We start from the raw sequence: 22,671 nt of genomic DNA, 5'->3' as shown, positions 1-22,671 counted from the left end.
GGATAATTACCTCTCCATATACATACCAATCATTGGGGATAAAATGGAGATTCTATTATAGTAGTGAGTCTCAAGATTCTGCCTTTGTATAGGCTCATAGGTGATGCTGGTGGCCTAGGTACCATTCTGAGGGACAGGTGTCTAGCTCTTAGCCTATGGGAAAGATAGTCTTTCAGCAATTCTTTTGAGGGATGGTTTGATTTTTTTTTTTTTATATAAGATTTATTTTTTATTTATACAATAGCTGGGGTACAGGCCAGAGGCGCAGGAGGGTGAGAGGATTCACCAGAGACAGAGTGGGGAGTAGAACAGGCAGATGGACTGAAGGCACTGCTGAAGGGAGCAGCGGGCAAGACAGGAGAGGTCTGTCAGGCCATGTGGGAATCTCCCTGGCCAGCCAGGAATCAAATCAGTGCTGCGGAGGTTGCGGACAGCTCATAGCGCTGTACTCAACCTGCTGTGCCACCGGGGAGGCCCCGGTTTGATGTTTTTGAAGACTTCTGTTTTCCTTGCATTTTTGTGGAAGGCAAGGCTATTAATTTATTAAAGTGACAGAACAATTTTGATGTTACTCTGTGGGCTTGACTTGTGTGTAAATTAAATATATGTAATGAGAGTCTAAGTGAAGGCTCATGGCATTCTTGGCTAAAGATTTATTTAATTGATGATCTTCCTCTTGTCTTTAGAGATAAATTTTGGTTTACTTCTAGTTCTTATCCATCCTTTTATCTTCAGGTGGGATAACCAGAGGAAAGTCCATTTAGTTAACATGTTACTTTTGCTCTTAATGTACATTTTAGGAACACATAATACTGTATCATTGAGTCAAAATTGACACTAAATGAGAACTTGTAATAGTATGCTTAAGTGAAACTACATTTGTTTGCTGTTTTTATTTTGTTACAAGTTTACATAGTGATTTTTATTTCAGTTAACATCTAACATACTCATTTGCTTAGCAAATGAGCTTCTGATGTATCAGAAACTGAAGAACCAACTACTGAATGAGATAAATGTCCCTGCCCACATGGAGTGTCACTCTAACCTAAATGTTTGTTCAAAGTAGAACTCTTTTAAAGGAAAATTATTTGAACAACGTGCTTACTGAAAAGAATCAAGGGACAAATACCTGGTATAAATCTCTTGTTTACAAATTCAATTCTACAAAAACCTTAGGCTTAGTAGTTTCAGTTATTCTATTAGCTTTCTAATTCTAATTCCATCTGAATAATAGAAACATAATCTTGTTCAATTAATGATTCTCTATTCCCCAACTAGCCCAGTATTGACCTTAGTGTCTGGGGGCTGTGCCAGTTAGCAGAAGAGCCTATGTAAACATAAGTTGCCACTTAAAGTGTATTCTTTCTTTTTGCTTAAACCCTTTTCAGGACAACCAGATGTTTTCTTTAAGTCTAAAGTGTGTATTTTTCTTGGTATTTATCCTGCTTGGTGTTCTTTATGCTTCTTGTATTTTTGTTCAGATGTTTTTGTGTTTTGTTAGTTTTAGTTATTCAGCATTATCTTTAGATATTTGTCCTGCCCCATTATGTCTTCTGAGATTTTATTTACAATTTTGTCACATTGTTTACTGTTACACAAAAAAATTTGGATACTCTTCATTTTTTTCTTTCCCCACACTTATTCTCTCTTTGTTTCAATTTGAGTATTTTCTATTGACCTAACTTCAGGTTCAATAATCCCTTTCCTAGCCATGTAAAGTCTACTAAACAGTCCTTCTGGGACATTCTTTCTTTGTGCTGTGCTTTTTATTTCTAACATTTTCACTGACTGACTTACTTTCATCTCTGCTGCAAGTCCTTATCTTTTTCATTAGTCTGTTCTTTTGTTTTTAACTTATTTTTTAATCTCCAAAAAAGCTTAGGTTTATTAGAAGAGAGGAAGGGACAAAGGCGCTTTCATAGACACAAACAGACAGAGTTGCTGGAGTCTATTCTTGCCTGTCTGGTAGTTAGAACATGTGGTTCATAATTGAGTCTGGTTCTGTTGATTGCTTTGTTCTTCACACTAGGGTCACTTTTTCTTGCTTTTTGTTTCTTATGCTTTTTGATTGAACCTGGACATCATGTGAAAGACAACTAATACTGCCATAAATAGCATCTGTCCTTAGAATTAGGCATATATCTTCTTTTGCTGGGACCTAGCAGGCGATCCTTTCTTGTGGTGGGGACTGAATCAGGCATTGAGCTGAATTTGGTTTTGTGTTGCCAGTAAATCACAGCTTTCAAATTCATTTACAAGTACTTGTGTTTAGGATATATATAGATTGAATTGCTGGAGGTTTTTTTTCCCTCAATGTTTCTGTTCTGCCCTCAGCCACAGGCTTTCCTTTCTGAGAGGGTCTTCTCTACTCTCTTGCCCCTTCCCCAGAAGTAGGTCAACTAATATAGTTACTTGAGACTTGAAACTTGGTGGAGAGGGTATTTGGAATAAGAACTGTTTTCCTGGCTCATAGTTATCCTTAGCCAGGACTGTGTGTCTGGTTCTTAAAACTGAAACCATTTTGTTTATGGGTTTATTTTTTATTGTGTCCTAATGATAAAAACTTTATTTTCTTTTATGTCTAACATGCTTATCTTCAACTATTGCCAGAGGAGACCTTGCCTATTTTGATGGACTTAGTGAGACTATTCTTGCTGTGGGACTTGTGAAACCAAAAGCTGGTAAGAAGTAAAAACATAAGGATTAAATTATGTTTGTATATAGATAGACCACAAATGTCTTAGGACTGGTGACACATTTTAAGTAGTTGAATTTCTTACTGAGGTTTTATTGAATTATTTCTGATTAGAAATATAGGAAGTGATTAGGAATGTGTAACTGTTTACTCTTCATGGTATGATTTAACTTTTAAATTATTAAACTATAATTCTTGACTTGGCTGATTCAAATTCAATATGTATCACTTGAATGCACATTCCTACAAGAAGCAATAATATGCAACATTCACGTGTTTGCAAGGCCTAAATAAAAATGTTCTATGGTCATAGGTATTTTGAAATTATAAGCACAAACATGAAATTTTATATACTATGTGATGACTTTGGAAATGTATTTCCTTAACATAGACTCTCAAAGCAGACTTTGTCCCTGAATAGATGTAGCTACTTTTTTCTTCATTATGAATATATTCATATAAAAGCCAACAACTGTTCCTGCCTTCTATTGTAATTAATATAAATTATCCACCTTAAATAGTAAATTATTGTTCAACTGAAATTTATATTTCAGTGCAAAATTGAAATTATGGCATAGTCTTTGATTTGGAAGTTAAACAATTTTGGCTTTGTTGTCCACAACTACTGTCAGTAGTTTAAGAACAAAGTCCCTATCTTACTTTTCACCTTTTGCAAGGGGACATTAAGTAAAGGTCATCTTTCTCAACATTAGTTAAACTCTTTGGGGTCTGCTTTATAAGAAAGAAGACTGAATCCATGTTTCAATTTTATGATTGTCTCAATAAAACACAAGATTTCTTTAGTAGAAGTAAATACTGTTTTTTCTAGCATTTACATGCTTTTTGCCTACAGAGAAACTGACAAACTTAATCACATTTTTCAAGTTTAATGAAGTAATTCTTGTGTATTAGAAGGTTCACTAGTTGTCCAGCTTTAATCTCATTTCACTGGGAGGTAACAGCCAAAAGAACATGCTGCATACTGCATGTTGGGGCAATATTCATTATAGTGATTATAAGTCCACCCATTTAGCTTATTTGTAGACCTACTAGAACCTGCCACCTAATCTCATGTATAAACATTTTCGTGCAATATTTTCTTAGAAAGGCTATTTCTTGACTCTACAGAAAGGTAAACCTACTGCTTCAGGTTTAGTTAACTGTTTCTGGAAAGTCAGTGAACTCAAAAGACAAGAACTTTTTATTTTCCTATTTCTGGACACAATCTCGTAAAAAGACATGCAATTTTTTTTTTTAAATTGAATACATTAGCATGAGTTAAAATTAAAAAAAAAAATTACATAGTTATTCCCCTCTCTGTATCTGCAAATTTTTACCCATTGCAAAAATCTGTTTTAAAAAAAAAATCTGTAAAAATTACCCATTGTTTGATAGATACAACTTGTTTGATAAACTCTGTCTTTGTGAATTTGACTTCTATAGGTACTTCATACAATGGAACTGAATAGTATTTGTCTTTTTGTAACTAACTTATTTCACTTAACATAATGTCCTCAAGGCTCATACATGTTTAAATACGTGAGATTTCTGTTTTGAAGACAGAGTAATATTCTATTGTATGTATATACCACAACTTGTTTATCCATTCATCATTGTTGAAACCCTTTGTGAGTTATGAGTAATACTGTTATGAACATGTGTATACAATTAAAAGTCTTCATATTTTAATAAATCTAAACTATTTTATAGTGTAACACTAATTTTAATTGTTATTAAAGAACTGCTTATTTCCTAAAGCAGTTCTTTCATTCCTTTCTTTGTAATTGTATTTTTTTATTGAGTTAACATTTGTTTACAACACTGTTTATGATTCAGGGTTATAGGGTCACACCTCTTCAGATGCATTTTACCACATTACACCCACTAAGGTGGTTCTTTTCTACTACTGTTTACTTGCTTAAATGATCATAGGTAGAAATGTTTAACATCAAAATGCGCTAAATTGGGTTAAAACTTTTCATATCTAATTAATAACTCATTTTAATGGTGAAAACATATTCTATTAATATTTAGATGCTAAATGTTTTTCAGAAAATAATACTTACCTGATCTCTACTTTATTTTAGGCATTTTTCAACCTCATGTACGACACCTCCTGGTTTTAGCAACCCCTGTGGATATAGTGATTCTTGGACTCAGCTATGCTAATATACAAACAGGTACAGCAATCTACATATTGTGGGTTTTTTTTTTTTTGTTTTTGTTTTTAAGTAAAAACAGGTTGACCAATGTAATAATTAAAAATTAATCTTTCACAAAGTTAACTTCATAGGGCTTTTGCTCATAGGAAAATATTTTCCTATAGATAGAGTATCTTTCAGATTAGTCACTCAAAAAATATATATGTCATATATTATGTATACTGGGTCATATCTAATTTATATCATATTTATCATAATGTGCAGTTCTTAACTATCCAATATACAGGAAAGACTGTACTAGAGAAGTAGTTGACGCAGGTCTGATTTTCAATAATGCTTTAATTCTTTTATTTCTAATTATTTGGATGGCTGTTTTATCATATGGAACACTGAAAAATAATACAGTACTTTCCCTAAAGAAAGAAGTTCTTATGTTATTATAAGAACATCCCATGATTTCTTCCTGCATTCTAGCCATCTGTTTGGGTAAAGAAAGGACTTTCCGTGACTCAAATTAATGATTATTACTACCACATTTTAATACTTTTTTCTAAAATGTAATGATTTGTGTTAGTTTTTGTTTGCTATTGTGCTGTTATATATGTGCTTTATATATTATAATTATATATTGCATTTTACATGTTATATATATACTGTAGGTTATACTTCAATTGTCAAATTCTATCAGTATTTTTGTAGTGATTAAAAAATGTATGTTATGGAATCTTTGAGCATGTCAGGAATGCAGTAAGAATAGTTTTAAATTTTTTTAAAATATGATAAACTGATTCAAAGAAAATTATGATAAATTGATTCCTTTATACTTTCTTTCAAAAAAATAGGTTCTGGAGTTCTCAATGACAGTATGTACGGTGGAATGCAGTTGCTTCCAGATCCTTTATATTCTCTTCCCACTGATAACACTTACCTTTTAACAATAACTTCCACTGATAATGGCAGGATTTTCTTGGCTGGAAAAGATGGCTGTTTATATGAAGTAGCATACCAAGTAAGTTTGGCATTTATAAACATTTTTTCTTTCCTTTTTTTCCCTCTTTGTTTTTAATTTTCTAATTATTTACACATTAATATATTCTTTTTTTTAATAGAGGCATGTTTATTTATTTATTTATTTACTTGTTTGTTTGTTTATACATGCAGTGGGTACAGTCAGAAGTGCGGGAGGGTCAGAGAATTCACCAGAGCCAGAGCAGGGAGCAGAGCAGACAGAAGGACGGATATACACTGCTGAGGGGCGCAGCGGGCAGCAGGAGAGGTCTGCGCGCCATGTGGGACCCTCCTCCGGTGGCCCGGGGAACACCCGGGGATCGAACCGGTGCCCCAGAGGCTGCGGGCAGCTTCGCAACCCAGCGCTCAACCGCTGCGCCACCGGGGATGCCCTCACATTAATATATTCTTTTTTTTTTTTTTAATTTTTTTTTTAATAGAGGCATGTTTTATTTATTTGTTTGTTTGTTTGTTTTGTTTATACAAGCACTGGGTACAGTCAGAAGCGCGGGAGGGTGAAAGAATTCACCAGAGCCAGAGCGGGGAGCAGAGCAGGCGGAAGGACCGAAGTACACTGCTGAGAGGAGCAGCGGGAGGCAGGAGAGGTCTGCGTGCCATGTGGGACCCTCCTCTGCTGGCCGGGAAGCAGCCGGGGATCGAACCGGCACTGCAGAGTCTGCGGGCAGCTTCGCAACCCAGCGCTCAACCGCTGCGCCACCGGGGAGGCCCACATTAATATATTCTTAATGGGAACTACTTAAGCATACAATTAAAAATGTAGTCCTCTGTAACTATAACATGCCTATAAAAATCCAGAGGTAAAGCCATTATCATTTCTGTGTGTGTCCTTGTAGAACATGACACATACTTTGGTAAATATATAAATATCTGTATATATGTGCATTTATGTGTGTGGGTACACATACAAATAAATGGTCTACTTTTGTGCATGTATGAGTTCACTTTATTACTTACATTTTGTTTCATAATTGATGTTCCATTTAACTGTCTTGAAAGCCTTTCTTTGTCAGTATCTAGTAGAAATAAATACTTGTGTATGTTATGTGCTGTGAGAGCCACGTAGTTCTTTATAAGATGGATATACATAGTTTATTTAGGGCCTCCCCGGTGGCACAGTGGTTGATCACTGGGTTGCGAAGCTGCCCGCAGCCTCTGCAGCGCCAGTTCGATCCCCGGCTGCTCCCCGGCCACCGGAGGAGGGTCCCGCATGGCGCGCAGACCTCTCCTGCCGCCCGCTGCTCCTCTCAGCAGTGTACTTCGGTCCTTCTGCCTGCTCTGCTCCCCACTCTGGCTCTGGTGAATTCTCTCACCCTCCCCCGCTTCTGACTGTACCCAGTGCTTGTATAAATAAATTTAAAAAAAAAAAAAAAAAAGATGGATATACATAGTTTATTTAACAGTTACTTCAGTTATAACTACTGTTATTTCAATATGATAGAAAGATTTTTACAAAAACAGTTATATAATTACTGCTATAACAATGGTATCTGCACTTACTTCCATTTTTCTTTTAAGGCAGAAGCAGGTTGGTTTAGCCAAAGATGTAGGAAAATAAACCACTCAAAGAGCTCACTTTCTTTCCTCATTCCATCATTGCTTCAGTTCACATTTTCTGAAGATGGTAAGTAGAAAAGAAATTAACAAACAAAAATGTTAATGTTGTTAATGTTAATATTTTCTTATAAAATTCTCTTTCTTAATTGAAATGGTTTTTCTTATTAGTGTTTTTTTATATATTACAAGGCCTCTTAAAGGATAAAGTGATTATAAGCATATAGATTGGTTTTGGTTTGACTTATCTAAATGTTTCTTGGCTTTGTTCCTATTCATATATTTTAAGACTTACCTACAAAACGGACAGAAAGCCTCTTAAGGCAAAGTTCTAATTTAGCCATTTAAATTTGTTGTGATTACTGTTTGATTTATTAATCTTCAGAGATTTTTTTTCCTCTTTTTGTTGTTCTTTTAGATCCTATTGTTCAAATTGCAATTGATAATTCTAGAAATATTTTATATACAAGATCTGAGAAAGGAGTAATACAAGTAAGTATTAACATTATAATACTTATAATGTTATAAAATTATACAAGGATTTTTTTTTTTTAAGATTTATTTATTCATTTACACAAGTACCAAGGTATAGGCCAGATGTGCAGGAGAGTGAGAGGATTCACCAGAGACAGAGCAAGGAACAGAACAGGCAGACTGACGAAATACTCTGCCGAGGGGAGCAGCAGGCACAACAGGAGAGATCTGCCATGCCATGTGGGACCCTCGCCAGCAGGGATTAAACCAGCGCTGCAGAAGCTGTGGACAGCTTCTCAGCGCTGTGCTCAACCGCATGCTCCACCAGGGGAGGCCCAGATTATACAAGGATTTTAGGGAGAAAGAAGATTGCTGTTTTTAAGGAAGATTCATTTACTCAGACTTTTTCTATGAACTATGCTTTTTGAAAAACATCCCAACTTTTAAATGAAATTTCAGATATCTAAATATTTCCCTGCCTGTCTAAAGTACCAAAATAGGGCCTTCTCGGTGGCACAGCAGGTTGAGCACAGCACTGTGAAGCTGTCCACAGCCTCTGCAGTGCGGGTTCAATTCCCAGCAGGCCAGGGAGAGACCCACATGGCACGGCAGCACACCTCTCCTGCCTCGCCCGCTTCTCCCCTCAGCACTGTCTTAGATTCATCTGCCTATTCTGCTCCCCACTCTGTCTCTGATGAATTCTCTCACCCTCCTGCACCTCTGGCCTGTACCACAGTTATTGTATAAATAAATATACTATAAAATAAAATGAAATACCAAAATAAAAAATGTTTACTTAAAAAGTTTATTCAATAAAATTTTATTTGAATGTATTTTTTTAAATGTATCCAATTTATATATTTAAATGGGTATACTTTTTTATTCACAGGTTTATGATTTGGGCCAAGATGGTCAAGGAATGAGCAGAGTTGCCTCAGTGTCACAGAATTCTATTGTCTCTGCTGCTGGAAACATAGCTAGGTAAGATATAATTTATTGCTTAGTGTTTCATTTACAATCATAATTTACTGTTTATGTGCAGTAGACTTTAGCCTTTTATGATCTTTGAAAAAAGGGCTAGTCATAGCAATATAAATCTAACCAATACATATTCAAGAAGGTTTTTTTTTATCATTTTTATTGAGGTAACATTGATTTACACCACTGTATATGATTTACGGGCATAGACTCGCACCTCTTCAGATGTATGTTGCCATACCATACCCACCTCCACGGCACACATAGTTCATTTTGACTCCGAAACTTTGCAGCCCACCTTCATCCTCCCTTTTTGATAACCTCAACCTTACAAATCATATTTCTAGTGTTTGTTTTGATGTAATTTTTATCTCTGTGTTTTGTTTATATTCCACATATAAGTGAAATCATCCACTATTTGTTTTTCCCTTCTGGTTTATTTTGCTTAGCATAGTCCCCTCACGTTCCTTCCTGGTTGTCACAAATGGCAAGAGTTCATCTTTTTTTAATAGCTAAGCAGTAATCCATTGTGTATTTTGGATATTGTAAATAGTGAACAAAGGATTGTGTATATGACTTTGAATTACTGTTTTTGTTTTCTTTGGGTAGATACCTAAGAGTGAAATTATTGGACATTCAGGCAGATCTATTTTTAATATTTTGAGAAACCTCCATTCCATTTTCCTTAGGAGCTAGACCCGTCTACATTCCTACCTAGAGTATACAATGGTTTGTTTTTGCCATATCCTAGCCAACACTTGTTAGTTCTGTTCTTCTAGATATAGACTGTTTTTAAGGGTTTGAAGTGATATCTCATTGTGCCTTTGATTTTCATTTCCCTGATGATAAGTGATCATGAGCATTTTTTTCATGTGCCTATTGGCCATCTGTATGTCTTCTTTGGAAAAGTGTCTATTTAAATCTTCTACCCTTGTTTTCATTGGGTTATTTTCTTTATGTTGAGTTGTGTGAGTTCCCTGTAAGTCTTGAATATCAGTCTCTTGTCAGATGTATGATGTGAAAATATTTTCTTTTATTTAGTGGCTTTTGTTCTTCCACTATGTGGAAACTTTTTAATTTGATGTAGTCCCATTTGTTTATTTTTGCTTTTGTTTCCCTTGCTGTTGGAGTCAAAGCCCCAAAGATACCACTGAAGCCAATATCAAAGAGTGTTTGGTCTGTAATTTAGAAGTGTAAAAATGCTTGTGGGAAATCTTTACAATATAGTAGACACATTTTAAAAATACAATTTAGTTTTCTGTTTTCTTTTAGGACTATAGATCGTTCTGTTTTTAAACCAATTGTTCAGATAGCTGTGATTGAAAATTCTGAATCATTGGATTGTCAGTTATTGGCTGTAACACATGCAGGTATATTTTATTTATATGTTTGTTATTGCTGTTATTATTGCTTAATAATTTTAAAATTTGGAATTTATAATTAGAAATGTTTTTCTTCTCTATTATCAATCCATGTTAATAATTTATACAACTGAAGATAATGAAAATTGCAAGATTCCTCTGGTTCTAGCTCCTCATTGTATATATGTAAAACCAGGCTGGAAAGATAAAGTAGCTACATTCAATGACAACCTGAATTGGAACTGTCTCCTTCTTTTTAAAGAAATGTGTTGATTGACCTAGGTGATTTTTTATCTAATCAGGAAAATGATATTTGTTTTACAGTTTCTTTTGTGAATTGCTTCAATAACACATGTATCGCAGGACTCTTATCTTCTGTTACTTATGTATAATTTTACCCCATCGGCAGGTGTTAGGTTATATTTCAGCACTTGTCCATTCAGACAACCATCAGCACGACCTAATACATTGACGCTGGTTCACGTTCGCTTACCTCCTGGATTCTCAGCATCTTCCACAGTGGAAAAGCCTTCAAAAGTACATAAAGCTCTTTATAGTAAGGGTAAGTTCAGAAATACTGTCTGACTTAATATTGGGTTCTTCACTATTAAATTAGAGTGCATTTGAAAATAACAGACAAATTTTCCAGTAAAATTCAATGTTTTGATATTTTACCCAGTAATTCATTTTTCTTTTCAATGATTATGTACATAAAAACTACAGTATTTTTTGAATATGAAAATACTTTTCTAACTTTAGCATGTAGTTAACATGTTTATAAACTCACTAATCAAAATCAGTGTTACAGTCACTGTAGTAGACTCTGCATTCTCTTTTTTCAGGGTCCTTAGGAAAATTCAAATGACTTTCCTGATGCCTTTTTTTTTTTTGATTGATTGATTGATTGATTTATACAAGCACTGGGTACAGTCAGAAGCACGGGAGGGTGAGAGAATTCACCAGAGCCAGAGCGGAGAACAGAACAGACAGATTGATGAAACACACTGCTGAGGGGAGCAGCGGGCATGGCAGGAGAGGTCTGTCGAGCCATGTGGGACCCTCTCTGGGGGCCGGGGATCGAACCGGCACTGCAGAGGCTGCAGGCAGCTTCTCAGCTGCGCCACCAGGGGAGGAGGCCCTTTCCTGATGCCATTTTAATGTGCCAGTGTCTTAGTGGATATAGAGAGTTTTGCATGCAATAATATAAAAATTTTTTTAATTTTTTTTTTTAAAGATTTATTTTACTTATTTATGCATACAACAGCTGGGGTGTAAGCCAGAGGTGCAGATGGGGAGGGTGAGAGGATTCACCAGAGACAGAGTAGGTAACAGAACAGGTGGATCTACTGAAATACACTGCTGAGAGGAGCAGCGGGTGAGACAGGAGAGGTCTGTTGTGCTATGTGGGTTACCTCCCTGACCAGGGATCGAACTCATGCAGCAGTGGCTGGTGATAACTTGATAGTGCTGAGACTTAACTCCTTGTGCCACAAGGAGGCTCATTAATATAAAATCTTGATGACAATCGCTTTTTGATTCATTAAGTTTAAATGACTGAAGTCTAGTTCAACATCAAAAATGAAATATCTGCTTTTTCTCATTTGGGAAAGTATTTGTAAAATGTTTAATGTAACTTTTTAATTTTTCTAAAACCTTTTCCATTTTTATTCTGCTCTTGCAACATTTTATTTTTCAACACCTAAATGACTCTTTACAAGTAGAATTGTTAAAAATGCATAGTATTGGGCCTCCCCAGTGCGCTGGACTGCGAAGCTGCCCGCAGCCTCTGCAGCGCCGGTTTGATCCCCGGCCCCCAGAGAGGGTCCCACACGGTGTGCAGACCTCTCCTGCTGCACTTGCTGCTCCCCTCAGCAGTGTACTTTGTCACTCTGCCTGTTCTGCTCCCAGCTCTGGCTCTGGTGAATTCTCTCACCCTCCCACGCTTCTGACTGTACCCAGTGCTTATATAAATAAATAAATAAATCTTTTTTTTTTTTAATGCATAATATCATGTACCATCTCAGTATTTTTTTTAATAATAGCTTTTTTGAGATGTAATCCACATACTGTAAAATTTAACTTTTACACAAACTAATTCCAGAATATTTCACACACCCAGAAAAAAACTCTATACCCATTTATAACCACCCCCTTCCCCCCACCTTTTCCCAGCTCTGGAAGTCATGTTCTTTCTCTAGAATTTGCCTGTTTAGACAATTCAGATATATGTATGGAATCAGATAACATATGACTTACTGACTTTCATTTAGCATGTTTTAAATTCATCCATAGTATAGCATGCCCATTTCTTTTTATTGCTGAATAATATGTTTGTACCACATTTTATTTCTCCATTTGGCGGGCATTTGAGTTGTTTCTACTTTTTTGGCTACTGTGGATGTTGCTATGAACATTCATACACAAGAAATGAATATAAAGTTTCATTTCCTTGGGGTATATACCTAGCCAGGGGGAATGGTGGATCAAATGGTAAGTTTCTTGTCAACATTTTAGGAACTGCCAGACTGTTTTTCAAAGCAATGATACATTTACTAGTAGTACATGAAGGTTCTACTTTGACTACCTCTTTACCAACATTTACTGTTTTCTGTCTTTATATTACGTCCATCCTAGTGATTGGGATCTCACTAAAGTTTTGATTTGCATTTACCTGATACCTTGTGATACTGATTATCTTTTCAATACTTTCGTGTCTTAAACTTTTAGGAATTCTACTGATGGCAGCCTCAGAAAATGAAGATAATGACATTTTGTGGTGTGTTAACCATGATACATTTCCTTTCCAAAAACCAATGATGGAAACACAGGTAAGTTCTCCTGAGATTTGTAAAAAAATTCTTTATATAATTTTTAAGTGCATAATAAAATTGTAAAAAGCTTACCTTCTTGTTTTAGTACCATTTGCATCAATTTTATATAATTAGAAATCATGTTGAAAAGAAGTGTATGCTGTTAATTCTGTGTCTTTCCACTATGAAGTTAGAAGTCATTATGGTAATCATTAAGAATATCTAAACATTAGGACACTTTTTAGAATGTTTTTATAATGTTTCTGAAAAAGCATGTGTCTTCTATGAAATGATCATTATATGTATAAAAACCTTTTTTCTTTAACAGATGACAACTCGTGTTGATGGTCATTCCTGGGCTCTTTCTGCAATAGATGAATTGAAAGTAGATAAGATAATTACACCTTTAAATAAGGATCATATTCCAATAACTGACTCACCAGTTGTTGTGCAGCAGCACATGTTGCCTCCAAAGAAATTTGTTCTCCTCTCAGCACAGGTATGTTCATATTATGGGGACAAAAAGGGATAGTTAATGTAAGTATCATCTTTATTAGGCACCATTGTTCTACATAAATACACTCTCAGGTAAATTTTAATTCTAAGAACAACCAAACATTTCTTATAGTTCTCAATTTATTAAAAGATTTTTTCTTAATATTTTTGAATAGTAATGTACTGACAAAATTCAAATGGTGTAATGGAGTTTTATATGCAGTAGAATCTCCAAGTTCTAGAGATATACCAAAAAAACCACAAATATTTTCCTAAACAGATGATAGTGTGTTACATTCATTTTATGCCTTGCTTTTATATTTCCCAAAATATATTTTAGCGACCCTTTCTCTATATGTGTGTGTGTGTGTGTACACTTGTATCTGTGTTTATGTATATAAAGAACTATCTCATCCTATTTTATATATTGAAAAGTATTCCCTTATATGGTTCTACCATATTTAACTAGGCCCTATTAAAGGACCATGTTTTTTTGTTTAAAAAAATGCTGCTACTTTGTATCATGTATCATTTTGCATATGTGTGAGTAAAGCTAAAGATTGCATTGGCTGGATCAAAAAATATGTGCACGTATAATTTTAATATATTACCAGATTTTCTACATACATACATTCACTATAAGTTCTCTCTAAGTACAATAAGCTGTCTTATTAAGAGTAAGACTATATTTTCAAGCACTTAATTTTTTGTGAATTGTTTGTTCCTTTTCTACACCTACTTTTCTGTAATCTTTTTGTTTCTGATTTATAGACTGTATCAAGGAAGTTAACATTTTTTGTGATTTAATCTCAATTTTATTTTTCCTAGTTTGTCATTTGATTTTGAGATCATTCCCATTTGGATAAATTTATAAGAAGTTCAAATATTATTTTCTTAGCTGACCACAGATCTGCAGCTTTCAGAAGGGGATGGAGGGGGGAGAGAGTAAAGGGGGTCGGGGAGAGCACAGTGGTCTAGAGAGGAGTACTACAGGTGCTTTGGTAGTAATATTGCTATGGTCACTACACCTGAGAGGGGGAATCCTATACTGTCAAAACACTAGCAAGGATGTAAAATGATGATAAGTCAATTAAAATTAAAAAAAAGTTTTCTTATGTCATAGCAAAAACTTTCTCACTCTGAGGCCCATGAAGAATTCAGAGTGTCTTCTAGTACTGTTAATATTTTATTCTTTAAATCTTTAATCCGTTTGCAACTTATTCTGGTATAAGTTATGACTGTGGATCCAGCTTCACTTTTTTCTAAATGAACATACTTGTGCCAACATGAGTAATGGATAAGTAACTTTAATTCTCTGATTCAGGTATAGTTTTTAATCACATGCTAAATTCTAGTATTTACTTGAGGCTGCGTCATAATTTTTTGTTTTGTTGCACTGATCTATTCATGTACTATTATCATGCATAAAAATTAAGGTTTACTCTTTTGTATCAGCAGCCAGCACCTTGTTTAACTTAACTTGGCAGGGGAGGAACAGCGTTTTCTTTTCTTTTTTTTTTTAAGATTTATTTATTCAAGAACTGGGGTGCAGGTCAGAGGCGTGGGAGGGTGAGAGAATTCACCAGAGCGAGTGGGGAGCAGAACAGACAGACGGGCCAAAGACGCTGCTGAGGGGAGCAATGGGTAAGGCAGGAGAGGTCTGCAAGGCCATGTGGCTTCTCCCTGGCCGGCCTGGAATTGAACCCGTGCTGCAAAGGCTGCAGACAGCTTCACAGCGCTGCGCTCAACCCACTGCGCCACCAGGTTGGCCCAGGAACAGTGTTTTCTTATTAAATTTTTCTCTGTGACTTTATAGATCTAGTATATGTTATTAGTTGAAATGTATATGATCTTTTCTTACCAGCTTACTCTGTATTCTTAAAGATTTTGTTTGTTTATTTTATTAAATGAAGCTGTTAGGTTCGTTGTTACCAGCCTTGTTTGGTAAATCTACTATTCATATATATTTTTTAACTTTCCAGGGAAGCCTTATGTTTCATAAACTTAGACCTGTAGATCAACTGAGGCATCTACTAGTGAGCAATGTGGGTGGAGATGGAGAAGAGATCGAAAGATTCTTTAAATTACATCAGGTAATTATTTGTGCTTTTTAAAAAATATGGTAATTTAAACATTGAAGTACCAGGATATAATTGCTAAATTTTATTATGTGTATTAAGACCAAAATGCTGTAATTAACAAGTAATCGTACCAAGCTCCCTTCCTTACCTTAATCACTGTATATGTACTGATATTTAGGAGCAGGATTATGTCCTCTAGTTTATGGTAAACACTCAATGTTATAATTGCTGTTCTTATCATTAAAGTGTACTAGTAAAAGTCTGATAATCAAGCTATATGGTAATTTTTTTATTAAACCATATGACATTCATAAATCCTTTTCTCTCTCTTTTTTTTTCTGCTTAATGATCTCTGAAGGAGAACTTGCAATAGTTAAGGAGCTTTAATATTTCAAAGCTGTAGCTAGGATCGATGAGGCAAAACTGCCCATGCTTCATTTAAAATCAAAAATTGCAGATCAAAGCTAAATAATAGAGACTCTATATTCAAATTAGGAACTCTACCATCAGGATAGATTACTTGAATTCTGTGTACTTCAGTTTCCTGATATGTATAGTATGTATTACATTATAATATTATATGTGAGAGATAAAAAAGCCACACTTTTAAAATAATACCTGGCTATGATGGGTATTCAAGTAAATGTTAGCTGCTTTTATTGTTATTTTTCATAAGGTAAAAGACCACAAGGAATAAGATGGGAGAATAAACCTAAAACATTATAGAATTTAGATAAATAGAAAAAAGAGTCCTTTAATGATAATACCATATAAGCTTTCAACCAGTTGTGTTTACTTCTTTTTTATATCAACTGATTTCATTCAGTCAGCAGGCATTTATCAAGCATCTGCTCTGTGCTAGGCACAGATTTAAACACTGGACATAACAGTAAAATTTCTTTTTATTTTTTTTTACAGATTTATTTATTTTTTTTATTTTTTTTTAAGAGGCATGCATTTTTATTTATTCATTTGTTTATATTTATTTTTGTTTGTTTGTTTATACATGCACTGGGTACAGTCAGAAGCGCGGGAGGGTGAGAGAATTCACCAGAGCCAGAGCGGGGAGCAGAGCAGGCAGAAGGACTGAAGTACACTGCTGAGGGGAGCAGCGGGCGGCAGGAGAGGTCTGCGCGCCATGTGGGACCCTCCTCCAGTGGCTGGGGAGCAGCCAGGGATCGAACCAGTGCCTCAGAGGCTGCGGGCAGCTTCGCAACCCAGCGCTCAACTGCTGCGCCACCGGGGAGGCCTTACAGATTTATTTATTTATGCATACATAAATATGCATGCATAAATGTAACGGGGTGGGGGGGGGTGTGAGAGGATTCACCAGAGACAAAGTAGGGAGCAGAAAAGGCAGATTGACTGAAATACACTGCTGAGGAGAGCAGCGGGGGAGTCAGGAGAGGTCTGCTGCACCATGTGGGTTGCTCCCTGGCCGGCTAGGGAATCAAACTCATGCTGCAGAGGCTGCAGAGGCTGTGGACAGCTTCATAGGTTGCATCTTAACTCCTGCGCCACCAGGGAGACCCAGTAAAATTTGTTTTTAAATGTTTATGTTTAGTTTAAGGGAAGATACTCTTTTTTTTACAGGAAGACCAGGCTTGTGCAACTTGCCTTATCCTTGCTTGTTCTACTGCTGCCTGTGACAGAGAAGTATCTGCTTGGGCTACTCGGGCTTTCTTCAGGTATATGTTAGTTTTGTTATTGACAACTTTTTAAATGGTTGCATTGAACAATGCAATAGTTTAAGGGCTTGCCTAACAATTGAGTTACTATATAGGTCAGTTACAAAAATTCACTTGGAAAAAAGGTGAAATCTGGAAGTGTTATGATGTTAGGGGGGACAACTAGATGAATGTAATTTATGCAGTTACCCTTTCCCTGAATTCTGTTCTATAACTTCTGTATGATCTCCTTTCTCAGTTACTATTTCATCTGTCTTTTTGCTTTTTCTCATTGGCATTGAGAGATTATGATCATTTTATGCAAATGTGGTATCAAAAAGATATTTTTTTATTTGGAAAATATTTAGCTAAGAGTAAGAATTTGAAATGTGATTTTTTAAAAAGAATAGTGTATAGTCTAACCATAATCTCGTAAGAAAATTATATTGCCATGTAGTTATTAAGTAAATTTATGTATTACAGATCCTTTTTCATTGTGTATATATTATCAGCACAATACATTTAAAGTCTCTAGTGTTTAAAGCATTTGTTTTGAAGCTAAGCAGGACTTTGGGACAATTCCAAATTTTAAGATGGCTGATTCAATGAGTAAATTCATTCTCTATTGTTATAAAAATAGGTATGGTGGTGAAGCACAGATGAGATTTCCAACCACTCTGCCTGCACCGAGCAATGTTGGTCCCATCTTGGGATCTCCTGTCTACTCCAGTGAGTATGAATTATTGAAATGAAGCTGTTTCTGAAATAGTTTGAATTATAGAAACTTTGTAGTATATTTGGATAAATAAAAGGTCCTATTTATTACTACTGAATTGTTAGTAATTTGATTGATGTCTGGCTCTTTAAGAGTGATAATGCAATAATATTGAAGCCTTAACTATACTATGGAACAAAATGAAATGTAGCCAATAGTATTTAAAGAACTCATTTGTTATTTATTTAAAAGGAAGAACATAGAATGATTTAATAATAAACTCCCATGTCAGTGCTTTCCAAAGTTAGGATTATTAGAAAGTTAATGGGAAATGAGCTGATTCTCTAATTCTTAAATATACTATGGGTGGTGCAACTCCTCACTCTAGTCTTAGAGCTAGGTTCTGGGTCTAATTTTGATCAGAGTCATAGAACTGGGAAGTAAATTTTGTAAATCTTGATATTCTTTTCTTTTTAGGTTCTCCTATGCCTGCTGGTAGTCCATATCCAAATCCATCCTTTCTGGGAACACCATCTCAAGGTATTGTTTTTTTTATTTTAGATTATTATTATTTTTTGGGGAACTAACACTGAGTTATTGTCCTTAATGCTTAGTAAGAAAAGATTAATGTGCCTTATTCTCTTGAAAATAATGTAATATGACAGCAAAGCAAGTAATGGCATTTGGATACGAATGCCTTTACTCAGGAATTCCTTTAGTAGTAGTATACCTGGGAAACCTCTTATTCGGATATCAGGACTTCATTACCAGCTCTAAGATATATTAGTTCTATTTCACTCATAGCATTAAGAGCAGTGATTACAACTTTCTTTTTCATCGTGCATTGCGAATGCTTGAAAGCCTACCTGGGGTATCTAAGTCTAAGTCACTCTTATCAAGGAAAACCAAATTAAATATCTGTTTATTCCAGTATTTTTGTAAATATTCTTACCTATGTGTCTAGAAACAGCCCACTTGGGTTATTGAGAATTCTGAATGTTATTTAAAGTTAAATATAAAGTTTGTTTTTCTTGTGTGTGTGTAAGGTATACATCCTGCTGCCATGTCAACTCCAATGTGTGCTGCAGGAAACCCAGCAGCTCAGGCCACAAGTATGAGTTGTATGGCTGGACCAGAGATTGTGTACTCGGGCAAACACAATGGTATTTGCATTTACTTTTCTCGGATCATGGGGTGAGTTTTTCATGACATAATTAGCTGTTGCTCACCTTGTAATATTTGGTGTTAGGGAATATTTTTAACTAATTTTGGGACATTGTTCCTATTAAATATTTTGGGACATTGTTCCTATTAAATTTTACCTTTAGTGTTAGCTCATGTGTCCATTAATAAGGTTATTTTATATCATTTAGTTTTTTGCTAACTAATCATCCCTATTTGTTGCTGTTTCACATGTTACATATTTTCAAAATATGTCCACATATATATTAACATATCGTGTTACAGACCATACAATAACTTGGTGACGTGTGCCTGCAAATCAATTAGATAATTCTGGTCTTAGCTTGACTCATTCATGCATATGCAGTCAGCTGTGAGGATGAAGAGAGCTCCGTCAGTAAGCTGGACTCACATATTTTGGGTCACGTTTATATGCTGGTCTTGAATGGCCTCAGCTGGAAATCTGAATTGTTCTCCACATGGTCTCTATCCTGCACCAGGCAACCTGGTGCCATTCACTTGGTGATGACAATGTACCATGAGAGAGTAGAAACTTGCAAAGCTTCTTGATTGTAGGCTTAGAATTGGCCTTTCTTCATTTCCTCCCTTCATTAACTTGACCAGGGAGATATTTGTAGGTCAACCAATATTCAAAAGGGTTCAGGAAATACATTCTTCCTGAGACAGGCATCAAAGTTACATTGTAATGGATGAGGATAAGTATAGAGAGGGATAATGAATTACATTTTGGCAGTCAGTTTACCATTTCATCTAGTTAATTATGTCACATATATATATCAATATTAAACTACATATTTTACATTTGAGATGTATGCTTTCATTTATATCATTTGCTTAAAAACATGAACCAGGGCCTCCCTGGTGGCGCAGCGGTTGAGTGCTGGGTTGCGAAGCTGCCCGCAGCCTCTGCAGTGCCGGTTCGATTCCCAGCTGCCGGGTGAGGGTCCCACATGGTGTGCAAACCTCTCCTGCCTCGCCCGCTGCGCCCCTCAGCAGTGTACTTCAGTCCTTCTGCCTGTTCTGCTCCCTGCTCTGGCTCTGGTGAATTCTCTCACCTTCCTGTGCGTCTGACTGTACCCAGTGCTTGTGTAAATAAATATTTAAAAAAAAAAAACAAAAACATGAGCCAGTACTGAAGCTTTTTATAAATTTGCTTTTACACTATGAATTTCCCTTGTTTATAATTCATTATGTGCAGTCTTTTGTTCTTTAGCATATTTCATTATATGAAATAACACAGATTTATCAGATTGGGAAATATTCCTGCTTTTCATCTTCCAAATTACTTAGTAAAATGTTACATGAAACCATTGGTAGACTTTAAAATCTGAATGAACACACTGAAAGGAATTTACTATATTGTTACTGCTTTTATTTATCTGTAGCACAATTATTAAAATATTTTCTGTTCCAGAAATATCTGGGATGCTAGTTTAGTTGTGGAGAGGGTATTCAAGAGCGGCAACAGAGAGATAACTGCGGTAAGTGTGTTGGCTAGTTGTATTCCATTATCTTTATGTAACCACTTTATGGTATTCATAAGTATTGTTCCACATTTCTAGATGTTATAAACAAGATGTAATGGTTATTTTTTCATGTATGCGTTTCTATACGTGTCCAATTAACTGTCCATGCCCTTGGGTCAAGTCTCAGCTCTGTCACTTATTAATTGATGAGTAAATTTCTAAACATTTCAGAGTCTGATACCTCACTACAAAATGAGAATAATATATCTCCCCTAAGGTTGTAGTGAGGATTAAATAGAGTTAATCCTAATGTTACTCAAAGCTAATATTTAATATTTTACTTATATACCCCCAACTCTGAACCTAGTGCTAAGTTCCAGTGTGCTTTCCACACTGCTTTAAGAAATTGTCTTGCAGAACTATGTATCATGATAAATTCACATAGTGAGACTTTTTTTTATGTGAAATATGAAAGATGATTTTATTATAAAATGAAAAGATACCAAATATTTCTTCAATTCTGGTACTCTTTTAAAGTTCACAGAATAAGAATGTATGACAGAAGAAAGTGACAGTGACAGAGAAAGTGGTTGCCTGGGAGGTGGGATGACTAAAGACTCTAAAATGACCCATTAGGGATCTTTCTTGGGTATTGGAATATTCCATGCTGTGGTCTGGGGGGTGCATGTATTAAATTGTTCTCAAGATATTCATTTAGGATTTATATATTTTCCTATCTATGAATTATATCGTAATAAAACTACAATAGTGGAGGAGGGATATGGGGTATGAGCACTTTATTTTGGATACCAAGTGTGAATTAGTAGAAGAAAGGAGTTTACTGTTTATGAATATAAGGGTGCCTCAACATTAAAACTTTCTATTATAAAGAATAGGTGGTTTTTGTTATACATGTTTTCAATATTTTTAAATTTGCAAATACTTCCTTTTTCACAGATTGAAAGTAGTGTTCCCTCCCAACTGCTGGAGTCAGTACTACAAGAACTGAAAGGGTTGCAAGAATTTCTAGACAGAAACTCGCAATTTGCAGGAGGACCATTAGGAAATCCAAAGTAAGACTAAATAGAATTTATTTTCCCCCTTTTTTCTGAGATATAATTCAGATGTTTTAAAAGTCATTCTTTTAAAATACTCCGTTCAATTTTTAATCTATGCACAGTGTTATGCAATCATCATCACTAACTGCAGAACATTTCATCACATCAGAAAGAAACCTATATACCATTAGCATTCTTTCCCTGTCTTGTTTCAGATATAACAACAAGAATCCTATAGACTGACTAAACAACATTTTCTTCTATTCTGGAGGTTGGAAGTCTGAGTTCAAGGTGCCAACATGGTTGGGCTCTGCTGAGGACCCTCTCCCTGAGTTTTAGACAGCTGCTTTCTTTCTGTATCTTTGGAAGGCAAAGAGAAAATGAGAGAGCAAGCTCTCTGGTTTCTTCTTATAAGGGTACAACTCTCATGGGGGTGCCATCTCATGACTTCCTCTAAACCTAGTTACTTCCCGAAGGACCCACCTCCAAATAGTATCCCTTTGGAGACTGTGATTTCAAAATAAGAATTTGATTGCACACATTCAGTTCATAGTTTCCTGCCCCCAGCAACCAGTAGCTTATCTCTCTATGGATCTGCCATATTCTAGATCTTTTATATAAATGGAGATATGTATAATATGTGGTCTTTTGTTTCTGAATTCTTTCCCTTAGCATATTTTCAAGGTTCACATGTTATGCTGTGTATTAGTACTTTGTTTCATTTTTCATTTCCTCAGTTGAGTTGTTTCAGGTCTTTGGCTGTTATAAATAATGCTGACATGATTATTCCTGTAAAAGATTTTGTGTGGACATATGTTTAGGAGACGATTTTTAATTATAAAAGTAATACAGACTTGTAAAAAAAAATTTGCGCTCCTGTAATTATGATTTGAAATGTGACAGTATAAGCTTTTTAAAGCATATGT

General features: G+C 35.4%; 1 protein-coding gene across 2 annotated transcripts in view; it reads left to right on the top strand.

The window, feature by feature from the left end:
- NUP155 (nucleoporin 155) overlaps positions 1-22,671 on the top strand; it is a gene marked incomplete at both ends in the record, with an annotated part of 51,748 nt that overhangs the window by 3,534 nt on the left and 25,543 nt on the right. For both annotated transcript variants that reach the window (XM_084233527.1, XM_084233526.1), the window contains 17 exons: positions 2,611-2,681; positions 4,783-4,875; positions 5,700-5,866; positions 7,402-7,507; positions 7,856-7,929; positions 8,801-8,892; positions 10,162-10,259; positions 10,660-10,812; positions 12,978-13,078; positions 13,389-13,559; positions 15,538-15,648; positions 17,230-17,324; positions 17,944-18,032; positions 18,496-18,558; positions 19,065-19,212; positions 20,636-20,702; positions 21,645-21,760. In XM_084233527.1, the coding sequence (XP_084089653.1) occupies positions 2,611-2,681; positions 4,783-4,875; positions 5,700-5,866; positions 7,402-7,507; positions 7,856-7,929; positions 8,801-8,892; positions 10,162-10,259; positions 10,660-10,812; positions 12,978-13,078; positions 13,389-13,559; positions 15,538-15,648; positions 17,230-17,324; positions 17,944-18,032; positions 18,496-18,558; positions 19,065-19,212; positions 20,636-20,702; positions 21,645-21,760 (1,815 nt within the window). The remainder of the gene's footprint in view (positions 1-2,610; positions 2,682-4,782; positions 4,876-5,699; positions 5,867-7,401; positions 7,508-7,855; positions 7,930-8,800; positions 8,893-10,161; positions 10,260-10,659; positions 10,813-12,977; positions 13,079-13,388; positions 13,560-15,537; positions 15,649-17,229; positions 17,325-17,943; positions 18,033-18,495; positions 18,559-19,064; positions 19,213-20,635; positions 20,703-21,644; positions 21,761-22,671) is intronic.

Source organism: Talpa europaea, assembly GCF_964194135.1.
Source record: "Talpa europaea genome assembly, chromosome: 5".
In the NCBI taxonomy this organism is placed as follows: Eukaryota; Metazoa; Chordata; class Mammalia; order Eulipotyphla; family Talpidae; genus Talpa; species Talpa europaea.
Note: the sequence above shows the minus strand (reverse complement) of the source record. Positions and strands in the feature narration are given on the sequence as shown.